Raw genomic sequence first — 20,014 nt, forward strand, 5'->3', positions numbered from 1 at the left:
TGGCGGCGGGGCAGGGGCGGAGCTCCGGGAGGTGGACTGAGGGGGCCGGGCCTGGGTCGGGACAAAAGCCTGGAAGCGGGGCCGTCCCAGCTCTCGGTTTCTGCGGAGGCCGTGTCAGAAGCCGAAACAGCTGGAGCACAGCTGGGATTGCCAGAGTGTGCGCTTGTGGGGTTAACCGTGTGAGGGCTGTGGCATTCCCGGGTCATCGCCAGCGTACCTTCTCCTGCAGGTAACCGCAGGCTTCGAAGGGCGTCTCCGGACCCTGGCTTTTGTGGGGAGGCTCTGTCAATAGCTGGAGTGGGAAAAAGGAAGGAAGCTCAGATCTTGGGTATGGTAGGGGCAACTTAGCGGCGAGTCGTGGTCGCAAGGCAGGGGAAAGAAATCCAGGTATTGGGCGTGGTTTTGGAAATGGAGAGGAAGAAGGTGCTGGATGCCTGGATGTGTAGAAGGCCCGCTCTTAGTCAAGGGAGGACGAAAACCGGGCGGCGGAAGGTTGCATGCCATGACAAACGGAAGGCCAAGTCTGCAACAGAAAGGAAAATCGGGGTGGGAGGATGCAGGGACGCGTGGAAGTCGAAGTCTTGCGTTTACGGGGAAGAAACCGTGCGGCCTCGGGAGCTGGAGGACTTGGGAGTGTGCATCGACCTTGGGCTGCTGGGACTGGCGGTGCGGCGAGCTGGATGCGTCCGCCTGGGGAGCCTGAAGGGGGGCGGCGAGGGGCGTTCGCTAGGCCACCTGGTGGCGGTCGGGGGCGGAGTGAGGGTGGAGGAAACCACGCCGCCGCCGGCTTCTCGAGTTCTGGGGGAGGCGTCCTTCGGCCTGCTCCTGGCGCCCGGGTTTTAAAGGTCCCGGCACCTGGGAGGGAAGGGGCGGACGTGGAGACCTGGAAGGAGAAACCGAGCCAGATTCGGTTGCAGCCCTCTTGCACAGTGGCCACAAGGACGCATGCAGGCCATGAGCCCGCTGGTCACAGCGTCCCCTAAGGACGTGCAAACCACAAGACTAGCTAACGGACGACGAACCCGGGACTCCCCACGGACGCACCCTCCAGTGTGTGCAAAGATATTTACTTTATTTGAAAGGTGCCTGCGGACCTGAAACTGCCCTTTGCCCCGCCTGGGTACACTCAGCACTGTACTTTAAACCAGACAAACCGGGTTGCCTGGCCCGTATTGAAATCAGCTAAATTCTCCTGACAGGAGTGCCTTGTACCTTACCTTTCTCTTCCCTTTTTTGATTTGTTTTAGGAGATAAACTGCACTCAGCTGAGTCTGCAAGATTGAGAGGAGTTTGGGTGATTAGAAATTGTAAAGGTGAGAATTAGCAATTTTTCCCATTCTTTGATATGGCAATACTGCGTTTAATTGGTCTTGGAGGTCTTGGAAGTGGTCGCAGCCACTGCAAGGGAGTGAGTCAGGAATATTTCCAACAATAAATTGCACTTGCTTCCTTGTTTCTTTCAGTCTAGACTTCTCTGCAAGAGACTTTGGTTTTTGGGGGGGTTTTTCCCAGAAATTAATGTAGTTTATGAACTCAGCCCCCCAAAAAATGTGGCTAAAATTTTGGGAATAATGAAAATAAAATTAAACAGGGTGAGCAGCTCTTTTTTCTTAAACTACTTTGTATTAGTCCAGGTTTATTTTCTAGCATTGCACATGTGTGTCAGGAGATTGGAATTCAGCTGCTTTCAGAATAAATGAACTGGCTTGTTGGAAAAGGCCTTCCTTCTGAAGTCAGGGTTTGGGTGGAGACAGAAAATCTGAGGGACTAGGGTAGAAAGTGAATTCAGTGGTGTCTAATGCTCACTGCATGGAATTCAAATCTAGGAGAAATAAAATAGTGTCCTACATTGTATCAAGCCAGGGTCTACAATAAAGCTTCACTTTTTTAGTGAAAAGATAGTAAAAATGTAATGGATAAGTAACGTGAAGAAAACATGAAATGTTTCAGTTATGCATTATGAAATATAGAAAGATTACTGCAGAAAGTGTTTGTTTCAATTGAGAAGAAAATAATTAACTAAAAAACATTGTCACTCATTATTGAAATTTCAAGTATGATGTATGACCTTTTATTAACTGTATTTGCCGTCAAAGAAAATTAGCCATCATAGCCCTTGCATAATACTATGTAGGAGTATGGCCTCAGGAATGTATCAAAACTAAGATAAGTTTGCTGCCTCTTTTTGTTTTGTTTTAAATACAAGGACAGATGTGACAGTGGGATCAGCATGACTGAATCATACACTTTAAGCTGCACTTCAAATTATACTTGAAATTACAAATGGGAAGTAGCTGACTCATTCACACCAGTTTGTTCACTTTTTTATTCTAGTTGAGTTCCAGATGGTTCCCCAGTGATGGTCTAGGGAACCTCTAGTAAGCAGGATCCCAGAGTTAGAAATTGGGAAGTGAAAATGGGCCTAGGGGTTAGGAATATGTCCTGGCTTGTGGTGAGGAACTGAAGCTCACAGTCTACTAATCATTACGTTTTAAAATTTAAAGACCAAGTTACTTTAGCTTAACTTTTTAAGAAATACTGTTTACAGGCCTCTTACTTCATATTTTTTTTAGTCAGTTCTCCTGACTTCCAGTCCTCAGCCATAACTTAAAAGAATAAAAGCAATCTGCAGTTACGTTGCTGGGGAGAAAAAAAGTTTCCATTAGAGCACCATGAAAGGGAACCTTTAGCAGGCTCAGGGCCTCCTCTGCCTCTCAGGAAACACACCTTTCTTTAAGCCTCATCCAAAGGGTGTACCCCTGCCCTCTCTGGGAATCAGATTGACTTGAATCTGGCATCCCCCCACATCCCAAGAAGACACCTCTTCCTGGAACAATTCCAATCCCCTGTCCCACCCACTGGCAGCTTTGCCCACTAACCGCCAGAAGAACAGTCCAGGAGTTGGGATACCAAGGACAGGACAGGGGCGTGTCCTGGACAGTAGTCCTTCTCTATACGTACAGATTTCTCTGAGAAATCACTTTGTATTCAGTGTGACATCCCCGATATCCGTTATTGTCTCTAGGAAAATATAGTTCCACCTGGAATTCTTCATCTTTCACTTTTAAAAGGACTTAAAGTTTCTTTAAAATGGGTCGCTGGAACTTGTTGAATCTCCTCAAGGATAGTTGTTTTAACCAAAACAGCCTCTTAAAAGAGGAGAAATAGTAGCACACATCATTCTGCTCCTCTTGAGGGCCCAGTAGAATGAGGAGTTGGATAGAGGTTTTCAAATAAACATGATATTGTGGAAATAATCTCATTTTATAGGACAAACCAACAGTCAAGAATAATGATTACATTATTAAGGGCATGTGACCGGCTCAGGCTCCCCCGACCTTCCAGCGGACCCTCCAGCCGGATGGCCTTGCGAAAGCTTTTTTTCTTTTAGCAAAGTAGAATGGAAAAATAATTTCCATCTTACAGGGTTGTTGTGAGTGTTGATTCAGAAACCACACAAGAAGCATGTAACACAATGCTTTATACAGCAAACGTATTCGATTCTAATGGTTAATGTAATTGTTATTATTAGCTGTTTATGCAGTCATGCTGTTATGAATTGTTCTTTTAGAAGTCACCAAATTGTATTTTGTTTTTACATGGTAATGAGGCAAATGATGAGATATGTGTCTTATCATTTTTCCTCTTGAAGGTTTATTGAAGTCAAAATGTCTCAAAAAATCCAAGGCGGTTCTGTAGTAGAGATGCAAGGAGATGAAATGACACGAATCATTTGGGAGTTGATTAAAGAGAAACTTATTTTTCCCTATGTGGAATTGGACCTGCACAGGTAAATGAATCACTCTGCCAAGCAGCAAAGTCAGAAAGCATGTGTGATTTCAGGTTATAAGTCGCTTTTTTACATAGATACCACTGTACCTTGTGTATAAAGCTTTTGGTGAGCTTATGAGCAAATGAATGTGTAACTGGTGTGCCCCTGGTGCAGAAAGCCAAACTCTGACAGTAGGTGTTTGCAGCAAAGTAAGGGGTTATTTGCAGGGCGCCAAGAAGGGAGTGGGAGACAAGTCTCAGATCCACTCCAAATTGGTCTTTGAGTTGGGGTTGTTTTTAAAGGGGAAGAACTGAGAAGCTTGTGAAATTTCTGTGACATTTCTTAAATGTTAGTTTCAGTGGGTCAGGATGTGTCCTGTTTACCTTCTCTGGCCAGATGGTTCATGGCTTGGGGGTCTGTTAGCTCATCTTGACCTGGAGAAACATTCTTTTTCATTCCTTGTCTTTTTCATTCCTTGTCTTTTACCCTTTTCATACAATTGTAGCACAGAAAGAATTCTTGACATTATCTAATACAACCCCGACCTTTCAGAAGTTCCGTAAATCATTTGTGTCCTGGAGATTGGAGCCTTTACCCTGTATTAAAAGTATCTGGGGGGCTTCCCTGGTGGCGCAGTGGTTGAGAGTCCGCCTGCCAGTGCAGGGGACACGGGTTCGTGCCCCGGTCCGGGAAGATCCCATATGCCACGGAGCGGCTGGGCCCGTGAGCCACGGCCGCTGAGCCTGCGCGTCCGGAGCCTGTGCTCCGCAACGGGAGAGGCCACAACAGTGAGAGGCCTGGGTACCGCAAAAAAAAAAAAAAAAAAGTATTTGGGGACAGATATGAAAATCTCTATGGAATTCTTTCATTTTTCTTCCCCCTATGTTTTTCATACATTTGCTCATGCTCTTTGTACATTTGGACTAGGTAGAGACAGAATTTTCACAGGGGTGGAGTGGCTGAAGACTGGCAGGGTAATATGTTGAACAACACATTTCAGCCAAACTATTGGCAACTGTAAGCGTGTTTGCCTTGACCCAGAATTATTCCTCAGACTGTCCTGAGGACCTGTTATTTGCTTGGGTGTAGACATTTAATTCACATGTTGTCATTAAATGCCCTTTTTAATTATTCTAAGCCTAAGGTGTGGATAATATCTATATTGCAGCCATGAGAGGGAGGGAGCAAGTATCTGCAGAGGTCCACCAAACACACAGGAAATGACACTATAAAAACATCATCCAGGGACTTCCCTGGTGGTGCAGTGGTTAGGAATCCGCCTGCCAATGCAGGGGACACAGGTTCGATCCCTGGTCTGCGAAGATCCCACACGCCGCGGAGCAAATAAACCCGTGCGCCACAACTACTGAAGCCTGCGTGCCTAGAGCCCGTGCTCGCAACGAGAGAAGCCACTGCAATGAGAAGCCCCCGCACTGCAACTAAGCGGAACTAGAGAAAGCCCAGCCACGAAGACTCAATGCAGCCCTAATTAATTAATTAATTAAAGTTAAAAAAAAAAATCATCCAAGTGGTTAAAGAAGCATTTTACAAACACTTTACATGATAATAGGTGAATTTGCAGAGCTCTTCCCAGTATAGTAGCTGCAAAGGTGCTTTTGAGCTGCTTTAGTATAGAGGCATAAGGAGGTTTAAAGGACAGTTATTATGCCTAGAAGGCAAAGAGTCACTGGCTAAAGACTAAAGAATTTTTGGAGACTTAAACAAGTGTAAGTTGTTCCAAAATTGCTATTATTATTACATGATTGGTTCTTTTTGAGGGGAGTGTAGTGATTCATTTGTTTTATTTTCTGTTGGCTAGGCAGTAATCGAGGCCATTTATTCATTCTTTTCGCTTAGAAATGTTAAGAAGAGAAGCAAAAAATCCACTAATTTGCTGGCAGGTTCTTCTGATGAAAAATGTTTCCTATGAACATAAATACTGCTGACCACATTGCTTGTTTGAGTTAGGAGTAGACATTTATAGATATTGAGCACTCCCTAAACCATAAGATAAGAAAGTCAGTGGCTTTGTAAGTGTCCATGAAAAAAAAATTAACCAATAATCGATCTAAGAAAGAAATGGAAAATTTTATTCATGCCAACTTGAGGATTATAACCCAGGAGACAGTTTTTCAGAAAGCTCTGAGGACTGTTCTGCCCGCTAGAGGTGAAAGAGCAGTTAAGTAAAGGGTTGTATTGACCCAAATCATGTATTGACAGTTTACACACAATCCACATCTGTGCGTACAAAGCAAGTAGTGGGTCATCATGACCCCTTACAAGACTAAGAAGGAAGGATATCTCCTAAGGAGGTCTGGTTAATGCAAATGCACGATACACCCTCAAGGGGAGGGAGGAAGCCAAAACAGTCAAAGCAGTTTGGAATTATTATTTGGAAATACATTGTAAGATTGGATTCCCTTTTGCATTTCCGTCACAAGTTGGGATATCTAAGGAAAGGAAAATACAGGAACTGAAGCAAGAAATCTAGAGGCTTAATGGTTCAGCAAGTTTTGAAGGCTGAAAAAATTTGGAAAACTTTTAAAGCCTTGGAGAACAAAATAAACTGTTCATTACTGTTTTGTTTTTCCTGCTTTTGGCAAACTATTACATACTTTAAATAAAGCTTTACAGTCTTTTTCTATACTTCATGGACAACCAGCATTCTTTCCTGCTCTGAATAACCTGCAGTCTGGGTGTTGGTGTGTATTAAGCTATAATTCACTGGGTTCTATAAAACCACTGCTGGATTCCATTACTTATTCTATAAACTGCAGGCTTGTTTCCAGAAGAAAGAGATTTGCCCAAGATGTAGGGAAAGCTTCTTCATATGACTAATTGTCATTAATGAAGGGGTCATTAGCTTTTTTTGGCAGTGTCCGTCTCATCTGTAACTCCAACACTTCAGTGCCAAAATACTAGAAACCCTCTGACCCCTTTATTTTTAGAGCACAATATTTACTAAGGGAAAATTAATGTTTGGGCTTGCATTCTTATGTTAATCGTGCGGAAGGCAGTCTACAGAAAGGTTGCTGGTGTGCTATTATTATTGCCTCTATGGTGAAGAGCAGGCAGCAGGGCAGAGCGCAGTGGTTTCCATTTAGTTTCCTTCTAGACAGCTTCCCACACACAGGGAGGCATGCGTGGCCTAGCAGTCCAGCCTTTCTGGGTGCTTTTTTTTTAGTTGGCAGCCATCTTCTGTGTCTAGGATACACTAATGCTAAAACTTAGCAGATTTGGGTACATATGGAGTTTTCACTTTCTGCAGGGCAGGCCCTGCATGCCATCACCATGCACAGAGTGGTGCATGGGGATAGAATAGGAGTACCCTCAATCTCCTGTCGGTTTGCCTGGAAAGTTACGCTTACAATTTTTCCCTCCCAGCTATGATTTAGGCATAGAGAATCGCGATGCCACCAATGACCAGGTCACCAAGGACGCTGCAGAAGCTATAAAGAAATACAACGTTGGTGTCAAGTGTGCCACCATCACCCCCGATGAGAAGAGGGTAGAGGAGTTCAAGTTGAAACAAATGTGGAAATCACCAAATGGTACCATCCGAAATATTCTGGGTGGCACTGTGTTCAGAGAAGCTATTATCTGCAAAAATATCCCCCGGCTTGTGAGTGGATGGGTAAAACCCATCATCATAGGTCGTCATGCTTATGGCGATCAAGTAAGTGGTGTTGGCATAACTTGATTTTCCATATTCTTTTTTTTTTTTTACATCTTTATTGGAGTATAATTGCTTTACAATGGTGTGTTAGTTTCTGCTTTATAACAAAGTGAATCAGTTATACATATACATATGTTCCCATATCTCTTCCCTCTTGCGTCTCCCTCCCACCCTCCCTATCCCACCCCTCCAGGCGGTCACAAAGCATTAATCATTAGAGAAATGCAAATCAAAACTACAATGAGATATCATCTCACACCAGTCAGAATGGCCATCATCAAAAAATCCATATTATTTTTTCACGGGCTTTGACTGCCCAGCAGTTCTGATTTATATGTGCTTTATTCTTATCTTTATTTATCTTATCTACTCCCATTAAGTGAGGTACAGAATTGAGAAATGAATGTATGTATACATTTAGATAAAAGTAAATACAGATAAACTTACAGATGGGTACCTGTCTCCACACAAATGATGTTTTTCAGGCATGTTTTTTTCTTCCTTATCTTTTTATTAGATTAAACCATATGATGTAGACATTTTTATTTAGAGAATTTCCTGTGGTTCGGCCAAATCAGTGGTTCAGCCAACCCTGTGGCTGTACAGTAAGGTCCCTTTACAGGTTTTTTGGTGTTTGTTTTATTTTGCTTCGCGTTTTAAAAAAATTTTGTGTGTTTTAATTCCAGTGCCTGAGTCCCACCCTACACCAGCTAAATCTGAATTCCATGGCATTTTAAAGCTCCCCAGGAGATTCTAGTGTGCAGAGTTGAGAACTACCGAAGGTTATGTTAAACATGATCGTTTCATGCATAAAAGGAATAACTGACTCAGTAGTTGAAAACAGTCTCTTTAAAACATTCCCTTCCTGCTTGGGAACAAAAAAGTACAGTTTCTGTACTTCTATACAAGTAGGCTTGTTGCCAAATTAAACAAAAATTGCCAGCTAAACAAAATAAAAGTTCTGTGTTGAAACTGAAGTTTTAGACTTTCATAGAAAGCAGCTTATGTCTTAAAAGAGCCTTAAAAACAAGTCTCCCTGATGCTGACACCCAGAGGCTTTGATGTAGCCGTCCTTAAACACAGTATGGGTAGAGCAGACCACTCTCTGTTCCTGGGGGCAGGGTCACCAGGTCATCCTTGAGGGGTAGTTCACTTTGTTCTACCGTGTGGCTCAGACTATCCCTTCATCCTGGCCAGTCCCTTCACAGATACCTCTCAGAGGCCCAGGAGAGGGGATGTAGATGGGAGTGTTACAAGCTCACTAACCCTGGGAACACCACTCTTAAGTTCTTACGAGTTCAGTGATGTCCTTTTCCTTTTTTTTTTTTTTTAATTATTATTTTGGCATCAATCACCTGGAAGAATGGTCATTCTATTTATTAAAGTGTAGATTGAAAATTCCAAACCTCTAGAAAGCATTTATTGTACTTTGGTGCCTCGGTTTCTGCCTTTTGAGAAATGGGAATCAATTACCACCCATAGTGAAGGACTTTATATGTCAGAAATATTCTGCATAGAGTAGATATTTAATCTGTATCGTTATCTGACAGCTTTTCTACCAGCTGTTATTAGTATTATTCTACACAAAACAGACAAATAGATTTGGCTGGCATCGGCTGGTACCTGACCCTGAAAGTATTCTAATCTAAGCCATGGAAAGATACAAGGCAGCAAAGATTGACATAAGCCTAGTGTGGGCTGGGCACATTTTCCATACCAAAGGTAGCAGTCCTCCACAGGCCCTTTCCTAAGGGTCGTCAGCCTGTTGCAGCTGCTTTCAGAATGATTGCTTCATGTGGACAGGTGCTGGGCTGGGCATTAGTAGCAGTGATTACCATGAAGAGACCGAGTCCTGAAGGTCCAAGGACCAGATCCCGAGTCTTGACCCTAGATGCATTATTTCCACTACATCACAGTTCCTCCCTTGTAAGATTGATGGAAGAATCAAATGAGGTAATAAGGGATACAAATTAATCACTTAAAGTATGTCATATAGTGAGAACCAGGCATTAGCATTCTCATCATCATCTTCAGTGCTACAGCTGGTATATTATCTCCCTGTAGGAAGACTTCCTTGACCTCCAGGTGATAGTCATTCGTCTTCCTCTGTCTTCCAATAGCATTTTTTTTTTTTTTTTTTTTTTGTGGTACACGGGCCTCTCACTGTTGTGGCCTCTCCCGTTGCGGAGCACAGGCTCCGGACACGCAGGCTCAGTGGCCATGGCTCATGGGCCCAGCCGCTCCGCGGCATGTGGGATCTTCCCGGACTGGGGCACGAACCCGCGTCCCCTGCATCAGCAGGCGGACTCTCAACCACTTCGCCACCAGGGAAGCCCTCCAATAGCATTTTTTATCTGTGCCCCCTTTTGACATTTGAAAGCTCTAATGTTACTTCTTTTATCTTTGTTAGGTCTTAAGCTTCATAAGGGGAAATACTTTGTTATTCTCTCTCATACCCATATCTGTACTCAGGAAACTGCCCCATGCATGGTAGGCCCCTGATAAATATTGATTTCTAATGTGTACTACCACTAACTAGCTAGGACAGTTTTGGATTTTTGTGGGGGTTTTTTTAGTTTTTGTTTTTTTAATATACCTTTTTTCCCCCATACAGTACAAAGCAACTGATTTTGTTGTCCCGGGGCCTGGAAAAGTAGAGATATCCTACACGCCAAGCGATGGATCCCCCAAAACGACATTCCTGGTACATAACTTCACAGGTATGTGTAAGTCCACCATGAACTACATCTTTCATTTTTTTAGCAGATCGTTTAGACAGCGTTATTACTGTTTTTTTTTAAAGTTCTGTGAAAATTGTGTGGCTGCCTAAAAATACAACCTGAATCTACAACATTTCCAAAGGACTCAAAATCAATGCCATGGCTTCCTGTGGCATTGCTAAAGGCATAAAAAGAACTAGCCACTTAATTGGAAATGCATATAGATAATTGGAAATGCAAGTAGATAATTATGCGTCTCTCTTAAAACATGGAGGGAAGGTTGACAGGAGTCTGTTGTGCACAAATTAAACATTAATAGCCGCAAATCGCCTGTCATGTAATCCTGCCCTTTGGCTCTGGTAGGGTTTGTATTTGAAAATGGCTGCATTATTTATTTGCTGAAGTTTTCTTCTTGTCCTTCTGAGTATTTGTTCTGTGAAAGTGGAAAGTTTGGTTTTTTTGCCTCTTCTTTCCCCCCCCACCCCGTCCTGCTGCTTCTAAGGTCCATTATGGCAGATCCCTCCCAAAAGCTGTTGAAAGAACAGAGGACCCTCTTTCTCCACTGTTAAGGTTGTTAAAAGCACTCACACAAACAAAACCTCAAAACTTACCTAGCTGTTGTTTTCCTTGACTCCTCTAAATCATATCATTTTAATGGACTCTAGTTCTGCCAGTTTCAGCAGCTCTAACATCCTCAGCCCAAGCTGGCCCTGGGCAGTGGCACAGATTCAAGTTCTAGCTTTCAGTAATAACAAAGTTCAAACAACAAGAGCTGTGAAACACCAGTGATTACATGGAGTGTAATTATTTCTACCAATGACAGAATGAACTTTCAGTATCCGCCAGGAAATTACAAGAATTTTCATCCAGTATTTGAAATGCAAAGTTTTCTCAGTAGCTAAGGATTGAGTTCACACTTAGAGTTTAAAAAACATGCTTGAAATTTTTAAAGTATGAAAAGAGACTTTAAAAATTATTCAACTCTTGAGTGTATTTCTGGTTCGTTTCAGTAGCTTTCGGTATTTCAAGAACTTTAGGATCCTAAAGACCATGTTTTTCTCATTTACGTTGCCCTTTCAGAGCAAGTTAGAATGTCCTTACCTAGAACTGACTTTCCTCTGATTATGTGTCTCAAGAACTCATGGAATATTGAAGTTTGAAGCCTGGACTCAGACATGAGAGCTGGGAATTGGGTGTTTTGGGGGTGGTGGGTGTATATAGACTTGTTACAACTATACCCTGTTTACCTTTCTTTTTTCCCTCATTGTTGTCCCCCCACAGAGGGTGGTGGTGTTGCCATGGGGATGTACAATCAAGATAAGGCAATCAAAGATTTTGCACACAGTTCCTTCCTGATGGCTCTGTCTAAGAATTGGCCTTTGTATCTGAGCACCAAAAACACTATTCTAAAGAAATATGATGGACGTTTTAAAGACATCTTTCAGGAGATATATGACAAGTAACTACAGTTCTTTTTCTTTTTTGTCACATAAGCTGGCATTTATAATATAGAATTTGTATGCTTATCCCTTTTATTGTGGGACAAATTGAGTGAAAACCATCACTATCCCATTCAGATAAGGACAAAACTGAGATTTAACAGGAGTGAAACGAAACTCTTGAATTGCTTTTAGAAGGGAAGTGTGTTCTCAGATAAAGGCCCCATGTTTATTTTCTTCAGGGCCAGAGTTATTTAATGTGTGAGTAAAGGTACCCTGTTAATGATAGAAAGTTCTGATTTTTCATGGGTGTGAGTTTGAGTTTGGGCCCATTTCCATTCTTTCTGAAGCCCACTGTTAAGATTTAAAACTGCTTTTGGGGGCTTCCCTGGTGGCGCAGTGGTTGAGAGTCCGCCTGCCGATGCAGGGGACACGGGTTCATGCCCCGGTCCGGGAAGATCCCACATGCCGCGGAGCGGCTGGGCCCATGAGCCATGGCCCCTGAGCCTGCGCGTCCGGAGCCTGTGCTCCGCAACGGGAGAGGCCACAACAGTGAGAGGCCCACGTACAGCAAATAAATAAATAAATAAATAAAACTCTGCTTTTGGGAATTCCCTGGTGGTCCAGTGGTTAGGACTCCACGCTTTTACTGCTTAGGGCATGGGTTCAATCCCTGGTCCAGGGAGTTAAGATCCCATAAGCCGTGGGCCAAAAAGTTTAAATTAATTAATTAATTGATTGATTTTATTAAAAATAAATAAATAAAACTCTGCTTTAGTGGAGTCATTTGAACTTAAGTCTACATTTATAACAACCTTGAGTTCAACAATACCTGAGCACTTATTGACGTTTAAGATGGCGTCCCTCCCGTTTAGATACGAGCATTCAGGCCACGGCTAGGATTTTAGGTATCTTTCCTGAAACATTTTAATTCCTCCTTCTGCTATCTATCTATATCAAACCTAGAAGCTGTCCTAGTTTCCTGAATGATATTGAGCAGTAAAGTAGTCTTTTTCTCCCCGATTACATTCTTAGAGTAAGCTGAATCTCATGAATCTCATTAGTGGTGTATTGAAAACTGTAGAAGTAGTACTTGGAACACTCCACCGTCTTGTTTAATTCTCACATCTCTGCAGAGTGGATGAAACCACCCTTACAGAAGGGGAAATTGGGGTTTCACAACTAGAAAATGAGTGGGCAGACATTTGAGCCCATGTCTGTCTGGTTCCCAAATTTGTGTTGCTTCAACTAAAATGTGCTGCTTCCAACCCCACCCCAACTCCTTTGGAGAGGCACATGGTATCCCAACAAAACCAGTTTTCTTTGTCTGTTGTTCTCTTTTCTTTCTTGTTTCTTAGGCAATACAAATCTCAGTTTGAAGCTCAGAATATCTGGTATGAGCACAGGCTCATCGATGACATGGTGGCCCAAGCTATGAAATCAGAAGGAGGCTTCATCTGGGCCTGTAAAAACTATGATGGGGATGTGCAGTCGGACTCCGTGGCCCAAGGTAAGGAGCTGGAGAACCAAGTGGAGGTGGGCTTGGCCTGCAGCAGACAGGTCGTGCCCTGCTAGGTCTCTGGTACAGGAAGGGGGATTCTGTAGTCCTTTGCTGCTAAAAGTCATGAAATGTTAACGCCACAAGGCGTCCAGGTCCATCTTCTTAGCTGACAGATGAGGAGATTAAGCTCAGACTGGGCAGGCGACTTCTGGCAGGGACGCACAGGAATTAACTCGTGGGTTGAGACTCCCAGCTCCAGCCTCAGAGGCTGACATAGCTTATGTCTCAGCCCTTTCCCCGCTTGAAGCTTCCCTGCCTCCAATGGTAGCCCAGCGGCCCGATCTGAAAACCACCCCCCACCCTTATCTGCCTTCTGATGAGAACCTGAAAAGCTAGGGGACTCGGGCAAGGAGGGCCCAGGGTTGTCTCCTAAGCGAGGGGCCTCCCTCCGAGAGCCCATTCATCTGGAGACAGTTACAGATCATGCCCCTTTTGCCAGCCTTGACGGCTCTTCTGTCACCCTGTAAGACACATGTGTTTACTGCTTAGCTTGAAACACACAGAATTGAGCAAAGAAGCCCCGGGCTTTTCACAGAAATTCCAGGAATCAGGAGCTTCATGCCAGAGATAAGGACCAAATGAGCAAAATTGCTCCCTTCCCTGATTTCCTCAGCACCAAGTTGCCCTCCAACTTCAGTTACTCAGGGTAGCTGTGTAAACTGAATTTCCCCCGATGAATATTTGTGGTAGCTTTAATTATGTTTGCTTTTCCCCAGGAAGTACTACTTTTTCTTTCTCTTATGAAAAGTTAATCATCTCCTATCAGTTTGAAAATCAGTAAATCTGCCTGGTTAAAGATAACTTTTATGTCAGATAAATGAGTTACCCAGTTCTCCTTCTTTACCCTCCTTCTGTTTCTCTTACGTCCTCACAATCGTTTATATTGAATGCAGCAGAGGAAGGAGTGTTGCTTTGTGGTGATTCTGTGGTGCGTAAAAAAGCTTCCTGGTAAACAGAATTCTTAGAAAGGGACCCAAATGATTCCATCATTTCTAAATGTCCTCATGGCAATAAGAAGAGGGTAAAAAAAAAAAAGAAGAGGGTATCTGGAGGGATATCTCCAATGTAATTGTCAAGTTATGGAGGTTCAAAGGATTTCAAAATAGGAATGTGGAATTGCAGTGTCCAGCAGTGCACCGATAAAGATACCTGGAACCAAGCCTCTGTGTCTGAGCAGTACCTGTAGATAAAGGTGACCTCAACGTAGCTAAACAGATTAAAAGGCAGCCAAGCTGTTCTTTTTTTTTTTTTTTTTTGCAGTACGCGGGCCTCTCGCTATTGTGGCCTCTCTCGTTGCGGAGCACAGGCTCTGGACGCACAGGCTCAGCAGCCATGGCTCATGGGCCCAGCCGCTCTGCGGCATGTGGGATCCTCCCAGACCGGGGCACGAACCCGTGTCCCCTGCATCGACAGACGGACTCTCAACCATTGCGCCACCAGGGAAGCCCCTAGCCGAGCTGTTCTTACGTTCATTCTTCTCTAGAGGCATGAACTACTTTAGACTCACACCAAACATTTTATTTCTGTCCTCAGTTTTGACAGTGGTACCAACTAGTGTCTCCTAATATAAATAGATAGACACATTCACCGTGGATATGGCCCTAAACGTCTCCAATCAATGAATATTTGAGACTCTACTAAAGCCTCATACCAACACAGTGATAGGAAAGGAGCTGCTAATTCAGCACAGAAATTGCCATTGTACTCAAAGATGAGTTTAAAAAGGGTTTATTTACTTACTCTCAAACAAACAAAGTAGCAGCCTATTATAAATTTGCATTATTAACTCCACAGGTGTTATTGGGAGGTAGCAAAAATGGAGAAAAGTGTTCTTGGAATTCGAGTGTAAAAAAAGAAAAAAGAAGAAAAGAAGAAAAATCAGTTGTATGGACTTAAAAGTTGTAATGTGGTTCTCTGAATAAGAAACCACAGAATAGAGTCGTTCTGGGGAGGCTGTGAAAGAGAGCAGGGGCGAGTGGGAGGTGCTTGGACCCATCCCATTCTGTGTTTTTTGTTGTTGCTTTTTAAAAATTTATTTATTTTTGGCTGCGTTGGGTCTTTGTTGCTGCGTGCAGGCTTTCTTTAGCTGTGGCAAGCGGGGGCTACTCTTCGTTGCGGTGCGCAGGCTTCTCATTGCGGTGGCTTCTCTTGTTGCGGAGCACGGGCTGTAGGTGCGCAGGCTTCAGGAGTTGTGGCTCACGGGCTCTGGAGCGCAGGCTCAGTAGTTGTGGCACATGGGCTTAGTTGCTCCACAGCATGTGGAATCTTCCCGGACCAGGGCTTGAACCCGTATCCCCTGCATTGCCAGGTGGATTCTTAACCACTGTGCCACCAGGGAAGCCCCATCCCATTCTGTTTTTAATCAGCTTTCTCTTCCCAGTCCCACATGAGCCTGTGAGCAGCTTGATGGCAGGAGACAACTCATTAATCTTTATTTTCCTGGAACAGCAGAGTATCTGCACGTAAGCATGACAGTAATATATTGAGCTCTTACTCTGTGGCGGGTACTAGTCTAAGGAATAGGACTATGTATTCTTTTCATATATATTCACGAACATATGCATATTCATCTCGTTCTCACAGCAACCCTATGAAATAGGTGTTTCTACTATTCCCATTTTACAGGTAAGAAAACTGAGCCACAGTAGTTAGGGAGTCACGGAACTAGGGTGGAATGCAGGCAGTCCGACCATGAGTTCTTCATCATGGAGCAGGTGCCTCTGAGGTAGATAAGTGAAGTAAAAGCACAGCCTTTTCTGAAAGGCAGAAGAATTATTGGTGACTCCATGTGCTCATGTTTATTTTGCTCACTGAGACCGGTCAAGACGAAGTCATTTTCTCTCATCTCTGGGAGACCCAGTGCTCTTCATGCAGTTGAATCCCATACTTCATGTTCTGCCACTCATAGGTTATGGCTCTCTTGGCATGATGACCAGTGTGCTGGTTTGTCCAGATGGCAAGACAGTAGAAGCAGAGGCTGCCCACGGGACTGTAACACGTCACTACCGAATGTACCAGAAAGGACAGGAGACATCCACCAATCCCATTGGTAAGATATTGTTTGCTGCTACATTGATTTCCAACCAGAGTAGAAATCTCCAAAGGGGCTCAGATGTGTTCCTTTGGCTGCCCAGTGCCTTGTGTATAAAATCATCACCAAACAGCTGATTTGCTCTACTCATAAGAACTGTTTTAATATGTTTCTTAAAATACACACAGTATATGCTTTTCCAGTTTGTGGGAGAATATTCATTACAGAGAAGAATGTTATCAACAAGCATTTTCCTTTTCCTCTGCTGCAGTGAAATGTCACATGTAGCTAAGAATCTAAAGCCACATTGTTAGATCCTTTTAACTAGGTTTTAGGGATAGCACTTTAAAACAGATTATAGCCTGGAAAGAGGAGAAGAGACCAATATAGACAAGAGGTAGAAGAGATTGTGACCTTTTCCAAATTCATAAATGCCTTAAGCGTCTTGTATTCCTACCCTGAATATGTGCTTTCTTAAAGGTCTAACAAAATCCAAAACATTTCCTCTACAAAAGTGCAGGTTTTTTGAAAAGTTTCAATTTGGTAAAATGTTTCCAACTTTCCTAAAACTTACAGCTCATGCAGATAGCATCCAATGAAGTCAGTTACCTAAACAAACAAAAAAGTGTTCTATTTTGGGGAACTGAGGCACTTGGGAATATTTCTAACCAGTGTGATTGAAGTGTGCCTTTTTTTTCTCCCTCTCTTTTAGCTTCCATTTTTGCCTGGACCAGAGGCTTAGCCCACAGAGCTAAACTGGATAACAATAAAGACCTCAGCTTCTTTGCAAAGGTTTTGGAAGAAGTCTGTATTGAGACCATTGAGGCTGGCTTCATGACCAAGGACTTGGCTGCTTGTATTAAAGGTTTACCCAAGTAAGTATAAGATGCCCTAAGCTCTGTGGTCAAATTACCATTTATCCTCACTGGACTCAAAATATCAAGTGCTTTTTGGAGTTGCATGAATTAGTATTTGTCATCTGGTTCAGGAGTCAGCAGACATCTGTAAATTGTCAGATAATAAACATTTCAGGCTTTGTGGAACATACGGCAATTATTAAACTTTGCCTCCATGGCAGGAAAGCAGTCAGTGGTGACACAAAAGCTAATGGGTGTGGCAGTGTTCCAATCAAGCCCTGTGTACAGAACTGGGCTGCAGCCCAGACTGGGTTCATGGGCCAAGCTGTAGTTTGCTCACCCCTGATCTAGTTACAGTCAAGTGGGTGGCAAGGTTCTGCTTAATTTAACAAGAAAATTATAGGCATTTAGAAACAAAGGGACCCCCAAGACTATTTTATTCTACCTCTTTATTTTCTTCAATTTACAGTAAGAAAAGTAAGCAGTGCAGGTATAAGATGTCCGGTTTATCATAGTCCCTTCCTTAAGTATCTGTAACCAGCAGTCAGATACTTGAGGGCCCCTGTATCGCCCAGGACTTTTTTGAGAACATGGTAGCCTGTATCCCAGCTGGATCAGCTGCTGCTCAGGGATTCCTCCCTCAATCAAAGTTGGCTACTATGACTCACATCAAGAAACAATACTAAAATTTAACACCAATCCCATGTCCCATCCATGTGTCCTCAGAGATCTCTGTTAGGGTCAGTATACCTCAGTAATGGGGATACACGCCATCACTACATCTTTCTTATCTTAAATTTCCAGCAAGAATACAGTGTTTGAAATGTTCCTATGGGTGTGTTACTTCCAAGCCGATTTGAATAGGCACCTATTAGCAGGATTAGATAGCCAGTCCATTGTCTTTTGCTTTTTAAGTAAGACAAAGGTAGAAATAAGAGCACTAAAGCTTTTCTTTTTCTTTTTAATGTGAAAAGAAGTGATGAAATTGTCTTTATTTTCAGGTTATAAATTATATATCTATAAAATTCAAACAATTCAACAAAAAAAGGCTAAGGTAGCTGGATACTAGATAAATAAGCAACAACAAAGTAGCTTTTCCTTACACCACCAATAAACAAAAATGGAAATGGAAGAACCATCACATTCACAGTGGGAGCAAAACTATTTTTTTTGAAATATTTGAAAAACATATTTGAAATATTCTATTTATGATAGCATCAAAAAGAATAAAATACTTAGGAATAAATTTTTTACTAAAGGTTTTTTTTGAGGACATGTGACATTTTGTGGGGATGTGAGTAAAAGCATGACTGTACCTGGATATGTTCTATTATTTTTAAGAATGAGGAATAAGAAGTGGGATGATTTCAGTGTCCCAGGCATTAGTCTGAATGAAGCTCTGGGGCAGTTTCACCCTCAAAGCTACATGGCCAGGAACCTCCTGTGAGTGTGTGTGTGGCCCAGCCTCTGCTCAGACTGCCTGTAACCTGGGTTAGCCCCTTGAACCTTGAACGCAGTCATCGGCCATAAACTTATAGCTTGTTCACATTAATCAGTTTTCTTCTAGAAATAAATAGAATGTTACTTTAAGTAGCATGTCTAGGACTTTTCCTCTACCTGCCACCAGATCAAAGACAAACTAAATTTCCTTCTTTTCTTTTTCCTCTGCTATTAGTGTGCAGCGTTCTGACTACTTGAATACATTTGAGTTCATGGATAAACTCGGAGAAAACTTGAAGACAAAACTAGCTCAGGCCAAACTTTAAGGTCATCCCTCGTCTTTGGAGGATGTGTGTTTTTGGTAACTAGGTCCACTGGTTTACATTTTTCTCTATAACACTCAAGAGTAAAGGCAAAATCAATTCTGTAATTTGTTTAGAAGCCAGAGTTTATCTTTTCTATAAGTTTACAGCCTTTTTCTTATCCATACAGTTATGCCACCTTTGTGAACGTGGCAGGGGACTTTTTTTAAATTTTATTTTACTTTCTACTAGTAGCCTAGGAATTACTTTTAGTGTCCATTTGTACTCACTGTCAACTTTTCTTCATGTTCTGATATAAATGACCAAAATGAAGAGTGCTTGAAAGGGTAAACTATAGCCACAGTACTATTCCCTAAAATTGTATAAAGTAGAAATTCATTCCCTTTCCCACTTTTCATGGCCTGTGGCACTGGGTGGTTTTGATTTAACAGATGTCCCATTATGTGAGGTAGAAGCTGTACGTTAAACTTGTGCATGATTTGGAATGAAAAGCATGGCTGTAACTAAAAGGTGTTGAAGACACAGTCATCCTTGTACAGAGCTCTAGCTGAATGTTTCAAAAATACTACATATTTCTGAGCTCACTGAAGAATCCAGAATAAATACTAACTAGGGGTTTGTCCTCTGTATTTGTCTCCTCCTCCTTGCCTTGTGTGGCCTAAGTATTATGCTACCCTGAACAGCATATTTCATCCACGTGCAATACTACAAGCTGCACCTTTCTTGGACTTCTGCTGACCTGTTTTATTTCCTTTATATATATGTGATTTTTCAGAAGTTGATTGTAAACACTATTCTAGTCCTGTTCTTAATCGAAACTGTCAATTTTAATTAAAATTAAGTGCTGATGACTAGTCTTCTGAGTTTTTATTTATCAAGTATACTTCAGTTGCCAGGCTAGGTCCTAGCCATAGGAATTTGATTTTAAAAAGTCTCTGTTGGGCTTCCCTGGTGGCGCAGTGGTTGAGAGTCCGCCTGCCGATGCAGGGGACACGGGTTCGTGCCCTGGTCGGAGCGGCTGGGCCTGTGAGCCATGGCCGCTGAGCCTGCGCGTCCGGAGCCTGTGCTCCACAACGAGAGAGGCCACAACAGTGAGAGGCCCGCGTACCGCAAAAAATAAATAAATAAATAAATAAAATAAAGCCTTCATAAAAAAAATTTAAAAAAAATAAAGAGGAGGATGATGATGAATTGT

At 42.7% G+C, this 20,014-nt stretch overlaps 1 protein-coding gene across 2 annotated transcripts; it reads left to right on the forward strand.

The window, feature by feature from the left end:
- The first annotated feature begins 82 nt into the window (after positions 1 to 82).
- IDH1 (isocitrate dehydrogenase (NADP(+)) 1) lies at positions 83 to 19,667 on the forward strand. Of its 2 annotated transcripts, none has more exons than XM_060016200.1 (10): positions 83 to 229; positions 1,248 to 1,313; positions 3,653 to 3,790; positions 7,157 to 7,448; positions 10,063 to 10,168; positions 11,450 to 11,627; positions 12,966 to 13,117; positions 16,077 to 16,217; positions 16,912 to 17,074; positions 18,732 to 19,667. In XM_060016200.1, the coding sequence occupies exons 3-10, from the start codon at positions 3,669 to 3,671 to the stop codon at positions 18,820 to 18,822; spliced, it is 1,245 nt and encodes a 414-aa protein (XP_059872183.1). In that variant the 5' UTR covers positions 83 to 229; positions 1,248 to 1,313; positions 3,653 to 3,668; the 3' UTR covers positions 18,823 to 19,667. The 2 variants fall into 2 exon arrangements, with proteins under 2 accessions (XP_059872183.1, XP_059872184.1); XM_060016201.1 differs by lacking the exon at positions 83 to 229 and adding an exon at positions 310 to 328.
- Positions 19,668 to 20,014: the final 347 nt, after the last annotated feature.

Source organism: Delphinus delphis, chromosome 7 (genome assembly GCF_949987515.2).
Source record: "Delphinus delphis chromosome 7, mDelDel1.2, whole genome shotgun sequence".
Classification (NCBI taxonomy): domain Eukaryota; kingdom Metazoa; phylum Chordata; class Mammalia; order Artiodactyla; family Delphinidae; genus Delphinus; species Delphinus delphis.